Source organism: Mus musculus, chromosome 2, assembly GCF_000001635.26.
Source record: "Mus musculus strain C57BL/6J chromosome 2, GRCm38.p6 C57BL/6J".
In the NCBI taxonomy this organism is placed as follows: domain Eukaryota; kingdom Metazoa; phylum Chordata; class Mammalia; order Rodentia; family Muridae; genus Mus; species Mus musculus.
In genome coordinates, this window is record NC_000068.7 from 71,326,747 (window position 1) to 71,346,182 (window position 19,436).

The window sequence follows — 19,436 nt, forward strand, 5'->3', positions numbered from 1 at the left end:
TTTTTTGAGACAGGGTCTGGGTTGCCTAGGCTGGGCCTGAACTTACTTTGAAGCCCAAGAAGGCTTCGAATTTACAATCCTCCTGCCTCAGCTGCCAAGTACCTGAGATTATAGGCTGACACTATCCGGCCTAGCATAATTTTGTTTGGCTTGGTTTTGTTATTTGAAATAGGGCCTCATACTGTCTGTCACCCAGTATGGCCTTGAACTCTTGGCAATCCTCCTCCTTCACAGCCTCATGGCCGGGATTACAGGCATGAGCTACCATACTAGGCTCACAAACTAGACTTATAATGCATATTTGAAAACAATCCTTATAGATAAAAACACCTCATTAAAGTGGGCTAACAATCAACCCTATGCCCCGCCAATGCTAAGCAAGCACTCCATCACGGAGCTGAACGAGCCCTGTAATAAAAACTTAAATGGGAAGTTCTTTCTTACTAACTTCCTAGCTGTCTCAGAACTTAGACGCTGTTCGAGCCATTAAGATAATGATCTAAATTAGTCATAGCAGGCTCTCAAATACAGAAGTAGCATTTTTCTCAAATTGTACTCGGACATTTTCTACTTCTCCCCAAATGTTCCCCCTGACAGCTCTGTGTATGGTTTCATGGTGACGTCATCCCCGTTGAGTAACCACTCCATCACACTTTCAGTCCTTTTTTTTTTTTTTGTAACACCCCAGGCTCAACTAAAGTGACTAGGGCTAATAAGACTGTGAACCTATCCAGCACCTCGTGAAATGTCATCTCCAATCTGTCCCTATTCTATTACTGTCGCCTGAAGCTGGCTCAGGAATGTCACAGAGACGATTTAGTGAACTACTGGAGACTTAATTTATAGTAGCCACTATTCTGCCCCTGGGATGTGTTAACAAAAACCAACGATGTAAAAGTCCTAGAACCAAGAAGCGTATTCCTGCACGAGGCAATGGCTCCATCAGCTGCTGCCCTTATCTTCCTGAGTCTTGCATGACCTGAGAGGGGAGACCACCATGAACCCTGAGCATCCCTGATCCATCTCTCTGTGTATCAAGTTTCCCACCCCAAGAAAATCCCATCTTCCAGTGGCACACAAGGATCTTTAGCCCTAAACAGCACTCTGTATTAGTACTATTTCTGAGGCCACAGTTCTGGCCCGGCGTGACTAGCACATCTTGGCAGCAAGATCATGACCCAGGAGGCTACACTAGGTTGGCACTACTGGAAGAAACAGGAAGTCCATTCATGTTTCTGACAGAGGAAAAACAATAGACCATTTTTTCACTTCCTGCAGAGAACATGGGCTTAGGGAAAAATGAGCTTTATAATTCCTTTGAAGGGGGAATTGGGGCCAGATAACAAAAGTAGCTTGCCATTATGTTCTCTTTGCTCAAAAGGAGAGGAGCGCGTGATTTGTCTGGAGAGCAGGTAAAGGTGAGAATGTGATAACGTAAAAATGCTTCCCCCCCCCCCCGAAAAAAAAAAAGTCTATTAGTCAGTTTAGCTGTACCAGTCACTTATGAAGACTGGACTAGGTGAAATACACATTGAAGCATATTATGTAAATATGTCTTAACAGAGGTTTCTGATTCCCCGGCAACCCCCACTGTGTCTCCCCATCTCATGCCCCCCCTTATCCCTCCCCTGGTTCTTAGGGACGCTTCCTGCAAGGTCTTCAGCACCTTTCTGCAGTACAAAATTACCTCTGACCGGGGCTGGCACTCTTCTCCAAGCCTGCCACCGTGCCCGCTCCGTGACTGAGCCTTGAAGGAGCTGCTGTACCAACGCTGTGGCCAGAGAACTCCTCCTGTAGGTATACAAGCCATCAGCCCCGTGACACAGCCCGCCTACCATCAGCCCAGCTTGACATCTGACTTCAAGGATTCCAGCAGGAGCCGCTGCTTCCAACTTAAAGGCTTGAGACGGAGCAGTCTTTATTGCCAAGGGAATTTTTTTTTTTCCTCAAACAGCTTGGTTTCACCTGCATAGTTCTTAGGGTGAAGTCAAGAATGGCCCTTTGGATACCTGGGGTAAGTGGTGACTATCCTTACAGTGTACAACGGAAAAGACAGGACAGTGACACGTGTGGATGTGCTTTTCAGTGCAGGAGAAATTGGGAGGAAAGAGGAGGAACAACTAGGAGCCCAGAAAAGAAAACAAACAGCAACAATGTAACAACAGAAAAGATCAACACCGGGAAGTGGTGGAGGAAGTCCCGACCAACCGGCCTCAGCATGCAGACTCCCTCAGCTTCCGCCTCTACTTCCCCTCTACTTCCAGGAAGGAATTAGTATCCTAGGTGAACTCCCCAGGCACTCTGTAGGGGAAGTGTTAACCCTTTACCTACCTCCAGAAGGGATTACTGTGTGATCAGTCAAATAGAGGAGTCCTGCTGCCAAATATACATAAAGGTTCATTTCTCAGGAAAGATGAGTTCATAGTTAAAGAACATCACAGAAGCTACAAGCCCTAACAGTCTACTATCACGTGGCATAACACCCTGCCAATACTCCCCTTTAATGTCAAACTCTAAGCTACTTTAGTAGCCTTGTGTATTTTATTCAAAATGGTCCTTTATGATGCCGGAAAGCAATACAAAGCATCTTAAATTTTCTTCCTGATTTAATCAAATACCCGTGTGCCTCTATTGCACACCAAATGATCATAGTCTATGGCCACTAGACTCTCACACTATCCACGTCTATAGTTATTCTCCACAGAGAAAAGGCACATGTACTACCATGTCCTGACACTTGGAATAACAACTGTTGTTATGGCTTCCCCTTAGAAGGGAGTCCACTTAAAAGGCAAGTGCAGAATACATTTTTTACTTGCTGTACCCTGTACAACCTGGACAACACAGTACTGTATCAAAGGCATTCCTGATTTAGAAGGCTTGTGCAGTATGGGTGTGTCCTTGGGAAAGCTCAGGGGGACCAGTTTCCGGTCCTAGGAAATCCATTGGAGTGCAATGTGCACAAGAGTTTAATAGAAATTCTAGAGCAGATAGCATGTTTTATATATGTTTATTAGTAAACAAGTAAGAGTTTCTTCTGATTATGTTCATTGATTTTAGAATCCAATCTGTGTTAGAGCAATAAATACCTTCTTTAAAAGTTTTTAAGATCAATGCAAGGCAACATATGACAGCAGGATGCAGTATTACCACTTGACAGGGATCAGGTTACCGCTACCTAATTCTACCCAGCAGGATACCAGGACACTAGTGGGTAACAGTGAGACACGGCACATGGACACTGTATCCAGCACATGCAACGGGCTCCACAAGGCTCAGGCCATCTGGCAGTAACAGAGATACAAGCCATTAAGTAATTACCCACAGCATGCATTAAAAGTTTATTAAAGATTATCAAAGAAAAAATATTAACTAAATCTTTATTTATTTATTTATTTATTTATTTATTTAAAAACGAAAGAAAAAAAAAAACAGAACTCCAGAATCCTTTCCTGAGCTTTCATTCTGAAATGTAAGTCCTCTCTGCAGAATGGAGGCCTGTCTGACAACAGCAACAAAAACGCCTTGTCTGGCACCCAAATCAAGGTTTGATGCTGTTATGTATATAAATATAAATAGTTGCTATGATGCTACAGCTTAAATATACAGCTTGATGTGCATAAAAAGCACATCTAAAACAAAAGGATGCAAAAAGAATGAACAAACACATAGATAACACCAACACTGTTGTCAAGAGTCCAAAGACCACAGCAACAGCAACGTGTGACTGGCCTGCACTCCGTTGCAGTTTGCATCCAATATGGCTCCTTACTTTCCCTCGTGTGCACAGAGAAAACTGTACCTTAAACAGCTCCAACTAGGAAATGCAAGGCCATTGGGTGCAAAGGGTTTAACTCTAGTTAAAGTGAATACCAAATTTCTTTTCCCTAAACATGTGTCTCAAAATATATAAGAATGATTCATTTTATTAAACGGATACAAACTGACCTTCATCACAGACCCACAAATCCTATAAAAAATACACTTCAAGTTGATTATTTCTTTACACAGAAAAGCTGGAGACTTGGGATAATCTTATTACATGGCATTGGCTGAACACAACAATTTTGATGCTTGTTTTCTCAAAGATGTAAATCAGATTCTTATCACTGCGTTCAGATTGGTTGAGAAAGCTGGCCTAAGGCGGGGCTTGATCTCAGTGGCAGAAAGCTTATCTAGAAGTCATGAGACCCTGGGTTCAACTCCCAGAATCCAGAATCACACACAAACACACAAAGAAAAAGAAAAAGAAGGAAAAGAAAAAAAAAGAGAGAGAGAGAAATATTATCTAAAAGTGGATCCTCAAAACTAGGGGTAGACAGGAAGAGGAAATGATTAAAGTCCTATAAATGAGATCAAGGGAGAGAGAAAGGAGAAATGGGGGGAAGAGGGAACCAGAAGTCACAGGGCAAAGACCCTGGAACTTCTAGTTATTCCACAATAATCATTTTCTTTTTTAAGATTTATTTATTTATTATATGTAAGTACACTGTAGCTGTCTTCAGACACTCCAGAAGAGGGCATCAGATTACATTACGGATGGTTGTGAGCTACCATGTGGTTGCTGGGATTTGAACTCGGCACCTTTAGAAGAGCAGTCGGTGCTCTTAACTACTGAGCCATCTCGCCAGCCCCTCCACAATAATCTTATCTTCATATAATGGACAGAAAAAAAGAAAGTAAGTCTCTGAGGCAGGGGGTTCATATGTCCTTCAGATTATGGTAGGTGCTACTAAAAGTTCAAACTATTTTTTCATCCTGACTATATTTCTTAAAACCCTAACTTATAAATCATAATTTAAGGGGGAAAACAAACAAAAGAGCCCTAAAATAATAAGGGTAGGCTGTGCTAGCCATGAGCTTTTATCTCCATGAAGTAAGGTGTGTGCCAGCTGCTCAGCTGCTTTCCATGTTCATTTCATCTCCTAATCAATAGTGACAGGAATCTGTTGATGGTCTGTTGAATGAAGTGTCTTTGGTGACACTTAAAAGGCACATACACGAATTGGGGAAAGCAACCAAATGGAGGGAGGGACACAACGCTAAGGCGGCTGACAACATAAATTAGAAATTGATTTTGAGAAACCTAATTCTTGTTTTTTTCGTTTCTTGAGACAGGGTTTCTCTGTGTAGCCTTGGCCATCCAGTCCTGAAACTGAAGACCAAGTGGACCTCGAATTCATGGAGATCCACCTGCCTCTGCTGGGGTTAAAGGAGTGTGCTACCACCACCTGGCTGAGGAACCTAACTCTTGATGTTGATGTGCACATGACGTAAGCTCGGGGACACTGCCATTAACTCAAATTCTCCTGTCCAGTTCCCCAACATCACTGTGCCACGTTTGCAAGAGAGCTGTGTGTGCACGTGTGCTACCTACTGCAAGGAGACCGCTCAGCACTATCACTCACTCGGAGTTAGAGACCCTGTGCTTTCTCTATAGTTCTGGGTGTATTTGTACCAAGTCAACATTCTTCAGGAAGCAAAATGGCCAGAGCTTGCTGCAAAGCAGGGAGGATGCCCAGCTATATGCCAAAATGTAAAGACCTCTGCAGGGTATTTTTAGGGGAAAGTGTTCTTCACAGAGAAGGGTTGAGCCAATGAAGAGAAAGGGGAATGCCAAAGTAGACAATGTGCCCACCAAATCACAGGCAAGATGCAACTGGTCCTTCTGACAGACCTATATGTTCTCAGTTCTGACAATTATGGTGAAGTTGCTTCCTTTATGGTTTTCGTTTTGTTTTTTTAGGACAAGGTTTCTCTATGTAGCCCTGGCTGTCCTGGAACTAGACCAGGCTGGCCTCGAACTCTCAGAGCTCTACCTGCCTCCTATATGTAAATGAGTGACACTTCTATTATAATTAACGAATCAGAGAGAATGAACAGTGCTGTGGTTTAGAGAAAGCCTGAATGTCAAGGTTTTCTTTACAAATATTTGTGCCAATTCACACCATAAAAGGGGGTCAACTTTACTCATGGAGGATGAGAAGTTCTGGGAAAGTAAACCTCGAAGTTTGGCTGAGCTGACTATTTGAAAATTACAAGGATGTAAAGTTTTATGTTATTTGTTTTTATTCATTATAAAAACTGCTTTCAATTTTTAAAAGAAAGAGAACAGGCAGAAAAGAGGGCTCTAAGTCTTTGAAAACACTACATTGTTTTTTTACTGGAATGCTGCTAAAGAAAAGATTAACCAACACTTTTATTAAGATAAACTAATTTCTACCAATGATCGTCTTTAAAGATGAATGATAGCTGAAGAAATAAAGGGAAAGAAAGGAACGGAAAATTCTAGTTTGTATACTCGGGAGAGACAAGTCTCCTACAGAAGACTTTAAGTCAATTTTTGCATCCACCTCGGAAGACCATTCTATTCTCTAGGCTTTGTTCCCTAAAACCAAGGCTCTAAAGGGGACATTGGGGAAACTCCACCATCCCTGCCTCCCAGTGGATAGAAAACAGCAGAGTAGCAATATTCCCAAGGTACCATGGAGAAACTCCAAACTCCCTATTCAAAGCTAAAGTAAAACAAAGCCCTTTAGAATGAAGGGACAAGCTTGCTGGGTGTGCTTTTGCTTCACGTGGGCTTCAATGAAAAGCACTCAGTCCACTCCTTAGCACATCCAAGTCTGAGTGCTTGAAAGAGCTGGAGCAACATCACCAATAAATTCACTCCCCTAACACGCTGAAGAATGTGACACCACTTTTACTTGTATAAACCACTTTTGGAAATTCCTACTTCACTCACTGAGTAGGTCCTAAACAAACAACATACACTCAGTAACTGTATCTGGGAGTGAAGAACTGGACCAGCACTGGGAACTTTACTTATTACTTATAATCTTTTTTGTTTCCCCTTACCAAATGTCACCTCTCCATTTCCGCTCTTGTCAAACAGTTGGAAAGCCACTATGAACATGGAATCTGGAGCACATAGAACAGATTCAAATGCCAAAAACTCTTGATAGGAGATCAACCTGGAACGAAATATAAAATGTTACCGGGGCTGGAGGGATGATGGCTATTAACATGCACTGCTCACTGGGGGGCCCAGATTTGGTTCCCAGTACCTACATCAATCACTCAATTACCTGTAGATCCGATGGACACACATACACACACACATACACACTCTCTCACACACACACAAATAAAGTAAACTTTTTAAAAGTTACAGGCTAGTAGAGGACTGGAAAATACTGGATGTTGTTATGAAGCAGAGTTGGAGTTTAATAAAGATATTTTAATATAAGTTAAAGCAAGAGGGTTAAAGAGGCCCCAGGCAAAAGTCACATACACCTGACAGACAGTATGGACAGGTGCTTCTCACAGAAGGTCCAAATCCTACCCTGTGGTGGATGGGCCGCAGCTGTTCTTGTAAACCAATTACCTAAAGAATAAAGGAGCCAATCACTGGGCCAAGTAGGTAGGGCTTCCGGGTTGGAGAGAGGAAGAGAGGAAGCAAGAGGGAGGGAGGGCCTTTTTGGAAGAGGATAACTTGTAGCTGCTAGGGTTTCCGGTATCTTGGCAGATCCGCAAGGATTCTCCATCCGAGGAATCAGATTTTAATAAGGCTTACAAGATTAGGTTTTAGTTGTTGTGCCCAGAGATTGAGTTACCGTTGTTTCTGAACTAAGTTTGTGTTGCGTTTTCCTTCACGCAGCAGCTCGTCTGGGTTCAAAAGATACAGTGGCAAAGCGTGGGTTTGCCAGATGTGCGCCACAAAGGCCGTGGGGGATTTGAAGCACGCGGTTGACGTGGTACCAACCCACCAGTGAGAACCTAGCGAATTGGGCAGAAAGACTGAGGAGTTCTGAGTCAGAGTCTCCACAAGATAAAAACAGGCGCAAATGCGGGACCTGCTGGGTTTTTTTTTTTTTTTTTTTTTTCCAATGTTTCCCCCAACATTACCCTGGGTCCCGGCTCCTCCAGGAAGAATCATTCATTAATGCCAAGCATTTACTATGTGTTACTATATGGACTATAGCTCAGGCTAATCGGGTGACCGATGAAGGGAAGATGTCTTTATGGAAAGGCAGGAATAGTACATTTTTTTGTAAGCCCTTAACAAAGTAACGAACATGAGCATTAGTCAATAGCTCCTAACACCAGAAGCAGGCCAAAAATAAGCCTACATTTAATCAATAGGCTCTCGACCCCAGACTGCTGACATTTTAATCTGGATAATCTTTCATTATTGGGTCTTCTATGATTTGTAGCAATAGTGAGCAGTAGCCTCAGGTCTGAGCAGGAGATGTCAATTTCATTTCTCAGTTGTGAGCAATGAAAATGTCTTTAGATACTGTCGAAGATGTCCCAGAAAACAAAATTACCCTCATTGAGAACCAATGATTTAGAACTAATCATCGATTGGGGAATGTAACGCACAGCACAGAGGACCGTGTTAACCGCCGCCGCGGCAGAAATACAGCCTACAGGAAACCACAAGACCGCACAGAGGTCCTAGAAAATAAAATTAGAAGAGATGCTCTCTCAGCCCCAGGGCCGTCTTCCTTGAAACTCCAGCGCCTTGAGAGTGTGGTGGTAGAAGAAGTGATGGACAAGCCAAAGTGCATGAGAAGAAAGCTGAGGCAGAGGTCCCTGTAATTTGTCTGGGTAGCCCTGGAGGCTGAAGGGCCAGAAACAAGGGATTCTGGGGACGGGGATACTGGGATAAATTGTTGTGTTGTATTCTACTTTTGGTAATTCATCTTGATGGATCTGAAACTTTACTACCAGATCACTAGGAACACCTGAGAGACTGCCCTGCTTACAACCAGAATAGTCCCCATTGACCCTCTTGCCTTAATCTGTGGCATTTTACTTCTGATATGTGTGTGTGTGTAGTATGTATATATTTTTCATATATATATATATATATATATATATATACACATATACATATATATAGTGATTTCAAAATGTAGGTGGTGTCACATACTTGTAAATTCAACACTGGGGAGATGATGAGGTAAATTAGGAGTTCAAGACCAGTTTCTTCTATATAGCAAGTTCAAGGTTAACCTAGGCTACATGAGATGACGGGCTGAGAATCTTTTAGAAATAAAAAATAGTATTTGTACATAAACTATGCCATCTGGATATTTTGGCAAAATAAGCAAAAGGAGAGAAATGTAAATGAAATAAACTCAATAACTACCTTGATAATTACCAAAAGGATTGAGAACAAAAAAAATTACTATATTATTCTATTATGTTTGAAAAGACAATATGTTTTTTAAGAAACCCTCAAAAGGGTTTTTAGAACTTACTGAACCCTAAGATACATATTTAGTGAGTTCTGAAATTAACCAGTAGTCAAAATAATAGCAGGTTAATGACCTCATGGAGAACACATATGTCACTGAGTCAGAAATCACAGTGATCTTGCCAAAGAGATTCCATGTTTCTGGTGTTTGGGAATTTGGTTGGTTGGTTTTGGTTTTTCCTGCCTTTTCTCTTCTCTCCCCTCCCCTCCCCTCCCCTCCTCTCCTCGCCTCTCCTTTTCTTTTCTTTTCTTACCACCTGCCTCTGCCTCCCAAGTGCAGGGATTAAAGGCATGTGCCACCACGCCCAGCTCCTGCCTTTTCTTTCTGAGAATCTCTTGTAGCCCAGGCTGGCCTCAAGGATAATGCGAAACTCCTGACCTTCCTGCTTCCACCTCCTGAGAGCTGGAATGACCGGTTTGTGCACCTATAAAGCCTACAGATTACAAAACCACTACCCTAGGTCTTGCAAAAGCTTGTCAACGATGGTGTGGCTTTAAAGGAAGTAGGGTATCGTATCAAGGACTGATGGCCCTGGACAAGTGTCTTAGCCTCTGAGCTTCCTTATATGTAAAACATTTAACATTTTAAGTCTCAAGCTTGTTTTGAGAAATCTGTGATAAAAAAAATATACAGAAAAGCAACCAGCACAATGCACGGCACAAACAGACACTATTTGTGGTTTAGCTGTGACTGTCACCACTGATATAAACCTTTTAAGGCACCATCAGATACAGGTCTACAGAGAGGGATAGCACCCAGGGCTCGGGGGTGGACCGTTAAGTTAGATACCTGGGATTTGGGACCCATACACCTCACATTGCTGCCAATCTTCTTGTGTCCTTCCCCGAAAACCATGGTGTCATTACCACAGATCTCACTGACAGACCTAGGAGCTTGGAGTCAACAGAACACACTAGCCTTCAATGTACCACGGCTTTTGTGGCCGATAACATTCCTAGATTTCCATCAGCAGGAGAAAGTCAGGCTTGGGACAGCTCACCAGGTCCCTGAACTTTGCTGGATATGACCCCCATTCCTGGCTAAGGTCCATCTGACTCGCCTATTATTTCTTGTTTGTTTTCTTTTAAATTATTTTTTACTTGGCTCTTTCTGCTATTCTCAATGTTTTGATTGTGAGCCTCGCCTTTAATCCCTGAACCGTCTCCCTAGCTCTCTCTGCTGCTCTTAATGGATGATCATCCAAGTGAAAGCATGACAAACTATCCCTTAAAGGAACACTGTTATGAATATTGACAAATCCATCTTTCCCCTCAAACTGAAAATACAGAAAGATATTAGTCGAAAAAGTTCCTGCTGGTAGTAGTGGCACATGTCAGTAGGATTTGCTGAAGGAGGCAGAGGCAGGAGGATCACAAGTTCGAGGCCAGCCTGGGCTACACATTTTTTGCTGGACGATGGTGGCGCACGCCTTTAAGCCCAGAGCTTGGGAGGCAGAGGCAGGTGGATATCTGAGTTTGAGACCAGCCTGGTCTACAGAGTGAGTTCCAGGACAGAAAAAAAAAAGAAAAAGAAAAAGTCCCACAGTAGTTAACATTTATACTGGATAATACATATCAGACGATTAAGGAAAGATTACTTTCTTAGAAAAAAATACCATATTAAAAATTTAAAATAAGGCCAGGTGTGCTGGTGCACACACATTTAATCCAAGCCCGCGGGAGACAGAAGCCGGTGGACCTCTGAGAGGTTGAGGCCTGTACCACATAGTGACTTCCAGGACAGCCAGGGCCATAGCGATGATCCCTGTTCCCAAAAGAAAAGATGAAACTTAAAGAGCTATCTGGGCGTGGGGGAGCACTTCTGTAACCTCAAAACTAGGGAGAGAGAAGCAGAGGGGTTGGAGTTCAAAGTTATAAAGGAGCTCAAGGCCACCCTGGACTGCAGTTTCAAAAAGCCAAACAAAGCCAATTTAAAGTCATATATTTACGTTCACCAGCATAAATGACCTTCAAAGATATATCTCCTAGCATGTTCCCACCCGTTCTTAACAGCTATGACTGGCAACAGCCTCCTGACCAATGTTCTGGATCCTTCCCGCCTTCCTCCATCATTCTTTAAACTGTAGCCAGGGGGCTTCTTAAAACTCTCCCCAAAACAAAAGCCTTTGCAATTTGATTCACTTACCAGATAACTCATGCTTAAGGTGCACAATCCAATGGCAGTTTTGGCACATGGGTGTCTCACCATGCTCTCTGACAGAACACTCTCTTCGCCTAAAAGAGGAACTCTAAAACCTGCACAGTCATCCCGTTTTCTCCGTTCCCTGACTTTCTGTTCCCCTTCTACTCTCCAGTCGGTGAAGGCCACTTCCCTTTAAGTCTCTAAACAGTTACCTGCCATGGACGAAACTTTCTGTATTCTCCTATCTGGCTGCAATCACACACACGCCTCCCCTACCATCTCCATGCCCATCCACACGCAGGTACCAACCGACACCCACTTCCTACTTCCTCAGTGCTCTGCTGAATGGCTGAACTGAACGGTCTCTCCAGCCCCAGAAAATGTAGTCACCATTAAACAAATGTTAGGAGCATAACAACAGATGGAGTTGCAAGATACCAGGACCAACCACTCATTCCTCAAAAGCAAGCAGCTGGGTGAGGTGTAGCTAAGCACATGGGAGACCGTGAACTCCATATCCAGCTCCAAGGAGAGAGAGATGAAGAGGGGGAGAGAGAGAGAATCAGTATGTGGGGTGAACCGAATGAAACAAAGGCTGGCCACGAATGGTGTTGTTTGGACTGACATGAAACCAAGGATGCAGAGGCAGAGGGTACCCGAAGCACCTGCTAGCTACATATTTTAAAAATGCCTAAAATTTATAATGAAGAGAGGCTAACATTATTTCTGCTGACTATAAAAATAACTCTAACCGTTAAAACCAATAGGTGAGCTGATTTTAATGACAAACTTGTAATAATTTCTTTTTTTTTAAGTCTCCAGAATTCAGCAGCAAAAACACAAGTAACCTTGAAATATAGAATAAGTCACTTTGAAACATATTTTATGCTCAGTAACAAAACTTTCTCTTTTTTATGAGAGATAATCAAAGATGAGCTTCCCTAGTTAGCAAAGCTGCTATCTAGGAATCTGACTATGGCCCACTGATATGTTTTCTGTGGCAAAGAATTAATTTCTAGGAATTCTGACTGCCTAATATACTTGGTGACAACATTATGAAATCCTAGGATTTCATAAAAATATTGGTTTTTTTTTTCCCTTGACAAATTGTGAGCTTGGGCAGCAGGCAGTTTCTGGTCCCAAGTGACACTTGGTAGCTCTTAGTTGCCAAGCAAAAACTGCCTCCAAAAAGACAGCTGTAGATCTTGTCTGTCTCCACCTCAGGACACTGGGGACTCACAGAGCTTTGCTTTATGCAGCGAGCAGCCCCTGTTAGAATGCAGACCCCATGGAACCCACTAAGTTGGTGCATTTTGCCAATCAGCATACCACCCACCACACTACTGCGTGGCTAGAGTATCAGAGCCAGTAGGGCAGAGCTACAGCCATCCCCTTTCCTATGAATCCATCAGCAGGAGAAGAGCTCGTGGGGTCCCCGAGCTTTGCCAGACATGCACCCATCCCTGGCCAAGGTCTACCTGACCAACCTATTTTTTTAAATTATTTTTATGGGGTGCAGGGGAGCACATCAAACTCCTGATCCTCCTGCTTCCACCTCTTAGGTGCTGGGAAATTTTATCTGAAACTTTGAAGTAACACATTTTGTAACTGTGTAGTAAATGTTTCCACTATGTCCTGTATCAGAATGGAAACTAACATAATGCCTAAATGTTTGTTACTTTAGTAATTTTCTACAAAATTTTGTAAAATAGCCAAATGTTCTACCAAAATGAATAGGTCTTTGACATCCACGGTACATAAGAAAGAAAGAAAGAAAGAAAGAAAGAAAGAAAGAAAGAAAGAAAGAAAGAAAGAAAGAAAGAAAGGACGGACTCATGAAGAGTCAGAGAATAAAGACCGGGTCTTCCCAGTATAGCAGATAGAACTTCCAGAGAACTCTGACTAAACTAAATATAGACACCACCATCCTGGAAGTTACAGTTTCAAAGAAGCAACTGTCTAAATATTTTAGATCAGATTGCATGATAATAGCCTCTGTGATCTGCATTTAATGCATAAAGTCATTTTGCTTTTCATAACGAAACTAGAACTCCAAAGTTTAAGCCACAATCTCATAAATAACACTTGGCTGATGTCTGACTTTTAGACAAGCCATCAGGCTATTTATACCACGCGATGCTGCCTCTGCATGACTCTCTGTACCAAGCACCTTATTTCACCGTCTACTGGTAGATGGGAGATGGCAAGAAAGAGTAATTCATGGGCTAGAAAACATGGGTCGGGTGTGGGGAGGGGCTGGTGGGTACTGTGTTCTGCTCTCACAAACTTTTGTGCAGGTAAAGTTCCAAAAGCAACATAAAAGCAGTCACAAAAGACTTAAGTAAAAGAATGGCTATTCTAAAAGCAGGTCTCAGATGGAACCAACCAAAGACTGCTGACCCGTCCTAATAAGCTAGGGCTCACCTCACACTTAGCCAAGTTACATAAACTTACCTTGACCAAGCCTACTCATTCCTTGGTTCCATTGTTTTCATAGGGGATTGTACATAATATCGCTGCCATTTCAAGTTATACCCTGCATCGACGACGAGAGGGAAGAGTCCAAGCTTTCTAGAATACTATTTTCCTCTCCTTCTAGTAGTAATTTATGGGTTGAGACTCTGTTTCAAAAACATGAAAAAGAAAAGAAAGGAAAGGAAAAGAGAGAAAGAAAGGGAAGGCTGCTGCCAGCTTTGGTGATCCCTCTAAGGCAGTACTTAGGAGGGTGAAGCTGGAGAATTACCATATCTTATAACTCATTTTAAAAACAGAATAGTAGAAAAGGTATCTTTAGAATGTAAACTCATGCTTGGCAGTGGTGGCACACACCTTTAACCCCAGCAATAGGGAGGCAGAGACAGGTGGATCTCTGTGTTCCAAGCCAGCCTGATCTACAGAGTGAGTTCCAGGACAGTCAGGGCCACACAGAGAAACCCCATGTAGAAAAAAAAAAAAAAAAATTGGCACTGGGCGGCAGAGTCACATGGATCTGTGAGTTATAGGCCAGCTAGGAACTACATAGTGAGACTCTGTATCCAAAAACAAAAAAGAGTAAACCCGAGACAATGTTACTAGATTCTTCACGACACAAAAGCTACTGATACACTCTCCCAACTTAACATTAGGATTCTACTTGACTATATTTTTAAAATGTCCTACTTTAACAATACACCGCAGCCTACAAAAGTCATATAAAGTTTCAGAGAGAAGAAAAAAGCCAGATAATTAAAAAAAATCAAATTCTTACATGAAAACATGGGTATTCTAAAACCAGGTCTGGAACTGGAGAGGTGGCTCAGAGGTTAGGAGCACTGGCTGCTCTTCCAGAGGATCCAGGTTCAAAACCCAGCACCCACACGGTGAACCACCACCATGTAACTCCAGTTCCAGAGGATTTGATGCTCTCGCCTGGCCTCCTTGGGCATTGCATGCACAGATGTACATGCAGTCAAAACATGAAATACAAATAAAGGGGAACAGTAGGGCCAAGTGTGGCGGCCCACATCTTTGATCCCAGCACTGGGAAGGCAGGGGCAGGTGGACCAAGGTCAGCTTGCTCTATATTAAGTTCCAGGACAGCCAAGGCTACATAGAGAGACTCTTGTTTCAATAAACAAATATAAAACCAGGTCTCAGATCCAATGAGCAACAAACATAGCGATATTTTCTAAAAGAGCAAAATGAATGTTACCTTTAATATTTCAAAATGAAGAATTCTAATTAAATTCACTCATTTCCATAAACTGTCAGTCTAACCACTACCCAGACTCTCTATAAATGACCTGATCAGCAGCTTGGGAGCTGATCTGACATTTTTAATACTAGACAAAATGTATAACTTTTATCCAACCCCTGCCATTACAATGATGCACCTTCCAAGTCATTAATGACTCATCAAGCTAACAATTGGTTGGCTGTCCCAAATTCCATGCACTGTGCTGAGTTCTATGGGACAGGAGGATATAGGCACTATGAAGAACTTTGGGTCTGGTCTATATTCATCTCTCTACCTATTTAGATGGTATTGTGGTATTATGTTTACTACCACAATTTGCCAGGTACTATTGGGTCTTATAAACATATGCATGAATTAAAAGAGGTTGTTGACCTTAAGAATAGGCCCATAGCTTCATGGGAAAGAGAGGACTAGACAAAGAAAGAAACAAGTCAGTATTTGAGGGGTAAACAGAGTAATGAGCTATACATAGAGAGTCAGCCAAGCAGCTTGGTTGACTCTTTGAGAAGTTAGGACAGTATCATAGAAGAGTGACACCTGAATGAAACCTGGGGGAGGGACCGTTCTGGAAGTGGAACAAAATGGGAGAAGAATTGCAGGGCGGGAAAACAAGTGTCATGAAACATGAAAGAACATTCGTGTGTGTGTGTGTGTGTGTGTGTCTGTGTGTGTGTGTCTGTGTGTCTGTGTGTCTGTGTGTGTGTGTATGTATGTGTGTGTATGTGTGTATATGTGTGCATTGTGTGTGTGTGCATTTGCATGTGTATGTGTATGTGTGTGCATGTGTGTGTGTGTCTATGGAAGCAGCAGAAAATTTATGTTGTAATTATGTTGGTGTGACAACTGTGGCACTGCTTTGTTACTGCAGAAGGTGTAGTTGGAGTGACACTGGGGTCTTCATGAGCTCAGTTTTTGCTGTGTCTTGTCTTTAATGACTTCCCGTCTTGTGGTACTTTTAGCCTGGGAGTGTATGAGGGTGAAGTCACAGAAGCGACACGGTTCACCTTACTGTGGAGTTAGTCCCTCCCTCACAGGGAGCTGGTAACCTTAATAAAATTGTGTGGGGCTGGATGTTGGAACACGTGCAGCACTTACTGAATTAAGTAAAGAGGACAGTTTGTTCACTACAGCAGTTTTCAGCTATATTTCTAGATCCCTAAGGGCCGAGGATCTTATCCATCACCGGAAGCATCTCAGGTTCTAGAAAGGCTGGAGAGGGACAAGACTGGCCTCATGCAGTCCCGTGAGCCAACTCCTGTACTGGAGATAAGTGGCAAAGGAGTTGCAAGGGCTCCCTCCTGCCATTTGTGACTTGCTCACTGACACATTCTAACACGAAGAATAATTGTCTGACACAGTAACAGGCATTCCGTATTCTTCAAATAAATGAATACAAAAATAAAATTAGTTTTCGGGGGAGCCATCCTAAGCAGACTATTCAATATAAAATATGGGTTCTCTCATGCAAATTTTTCTGAAAATAACAAATGACAATACGCTTGATAATGGCAGTCAGTAATACCACCTTTGTGAATTTCAAAGCAAAGAGCTCTTACTGCTCTCACCAGCGGCAGCACTCATTCAGTTGCCAGCACCCACAGGGCGGCTCACAACTATCTATAACTCGATATCCAGAGAATGGGTGCCCTCTTCTGGCCTCTCACACTGCACCATGCACACAGTGTACATACATAACAGGCAGACCAAACACCTACACACATATAAATCAATACAATTTAAAATAATTCCAGATATAGGCTGGTCATCATGATGCCCCTTTAATCTCAACACCCAGGAGGATCTCTGAGTTCAAGACCAGCCAAGGCTATATAGTAAGACCTTGTCTCAAAACAAGAACAACATCAAAAAGGTAGGTAGGTAGGTAGGTAGGTAGATAGATAGATAGATAGATAGATAGATAGATGATGTGAAACTTACAGTTTTACCTTTTGAATAAAGTATATAATTGGTTCTCAGAACATTTATAGAAAGTCCTTACCCATCCTTGGTTTGATCAGCTACTCCTGCCAAGAGCTGCACAATCTTTGGGTTGCTGTTTGGATCGTTGTACAGGCCAAGATAGCGTTGAACGAAGTCTTCTGGAGTCATGTAATGCTCCCCGTCCACCTCAGTGCTGGCATACTGAAAGACAAGCAAGCAAGGCACACTGAAGACGCCATGACTCAGCACCGGCTGCTCGCTGACAGCTGCTTGGGGGAAGTAAACCAGGGGACACTTACGAAATCAAAATAAGGGTAATGAGTGTGGATATTGCCTCTGGATCCTGGAAGCCAAACACCCAGATACCAGTTGAAGACCACAGAAAAGAACTGATACATGGTCAATATTGATGAACCCTGAAAATCTGCTGGGTGAAATGAACCAGACACAAAAGGCTCATAGTGTAGGATCACATTTACATAAAATGTCCACAAAGGCAAGTCCATGGATGGAAACACAGAATTATGACAGCCAGGACATGGTTCAGTTCCCAGCACCCAGAAGGCAGCTGACAATAGTCTGTAACTCCAGCTCCAGAGGATCTACCGCCCTCTTCTGGCTTTCTAGGGCACTGCGACCACATGGTACAAAGAGACAAGTGCAGGCAAAATATCCACACATATAAAATAAAAATAAATAAAATTTTTGTTTTGGTTTGTTTTTTCAAGACAGAGTTTCTCTGTGTAACTGCCCTGGCTTGGAACTCTGTAGACCAGGCTGGTCTTGAACTCACAGAGATGTGCCTATCTCTGCCTCCCAAATCTGGGATTAAAGGTGTGTGCACACCAGGTAATAAATATATGTTTAAAAATAAATAATAAAATAAAATACATAGGAGCTGGAGAGATGACTCAGTAGGTAAAGGCATTGGTTAAGAAGACTGATAATATGACTTCAATTTCTGGGAATCACACAGTCAGAAAGAACCAATTCCTAAAAGCTATCCTCGGACTTCTACACATAAGCCATAGTGCACACACATGCTTGCACACACATACACACACACACAAATGCGCACACTAAGTAAGTATAAAACTACATGGGCTGGGGAATATAGCTTTCTCAGCTGAGTTTAATCTATAGCTCTGGAAAAATAAAATAAGTAAATAAAAGTAAAGATACTGGTAAGATAAGAGGTAACAGAAAGACTGAGGAAAGAGGAGGTAAGGCCAAGGCCTGTAGGTGAGCTTTCACACTTGCACACACCTCACTGCCCAGATGTAGCCTTTTTTCAAGAGTCTGTCAGAGTAGGTGGGGCTATGGGTGACACAGATAGCTGCCATTAAACATGAAATTACCATATTCTAAAGAAGACTTCCATTATTCCAAGTCCTAGTCACTGGAAAAGAAAGAAAAATTCTTCTACCTCTTATGTCAATTGCTTTAAGATATGCTTATCCAAAAAACTCCTTATCATTTCAAGGACTCCGTGCAGAGCGGTTAACCAGGCATCCTTACTAACAAAGATGTACGATCAGAGACTTTCCCAAACTGAATACTAGAGAGGCTCATTAAGTGTCAGGCAAAATAACCAGACAGACAGACAGACAGACAGATAGATAGATAGATAGATAGATAGATAGAATTAATGTAAAAATCTCACCAAGGCCTTATTCTCCCCCATAAAACTGCAGGACAGCAGGAGGAAAAATAAAGAAAAAGGATAATCCTAAAAGTTCCCAGAGAGAAACACCAGATTAAGATATCTGGGTGACTTGAAGAGAGTGGATGGAGGTCTGAGAAAAATTACTTCCAACTGGGAATTCTCAACTAAGCCAACTCCGCATCAGATGGATGCACACTTGGCCACACTAGCTTGAGATATCCATATGCCCGACATCACTCTTCTGCCTTCATGTTCCATTTCTTAGGAAACGATATCATTTTTCCCAACACTTGGGAGGCAGAGGCAGGTGGATCTCTGTGAGTTTGAGGCCAGCCTGGCTGGTCTACAGAGCTGTCCTTTCTGAACAGCCAGGGGTACTCAGAGAAACCCTGACTCCAAAAATAAATAAATAAAAATAAATGGATGGATGGATGGATAGATAGATAGATAGATAGATAGATAGATAGATAGCTTATACAGTCTTAAGCCAGACAGCCTACACCCGAAACCCCAGCACTGGGAAAGTAAGGCAGAGTCAGGAGGTGCATCCTAGTTCAAGGCCAGCCTGGTCTATATAACAAGATCCTGTCTCAAGCAACCAACCAAAAAAGTACAACCTAGCTTGAAATAAACAATATTTGCACTCAGAATAATGCTGGACTTCTTCACTAGCTGCCGCTCTCAA

The 19,436-nt window shown here is 42.4% G+C and overlaps 1 protein-coding gene across 3 annotated transcripts in view; it reads right to left on the bottom strand.

Moving 5' to 3' along the window:
* Slc25a12 (solute carrier family 25 (mitochondrial carrier, Aralar), member 12) overlaps window positions 1–19,436 on the bottom strand; it is a 93,512-nt gene that overhangs the window by 52,477 nt on the left and 21,599 nt on the right. The window contains exons 3-5 of one of the 3 annotated variants that reach the window (XM_030252254.1): window positions 17,144–17,286; window positions 6,859–6,974; window positions 1,688–1,791 (exon numbers count right to left, since the gene is read on the bottom strand). Coding sequence is in view for 2 of the 3 variants with exons in the window: in NM_172436.4 (NP_766024.1) it covers window positions 6,859–6,974; window positions 17,144–17,286 (259 nt within the window). In the remaining variant the exon portion in view is untranslated. The other 2 variants (NM_172436.4, XM_011239853.3) reach the window with 2 other exon arrangements.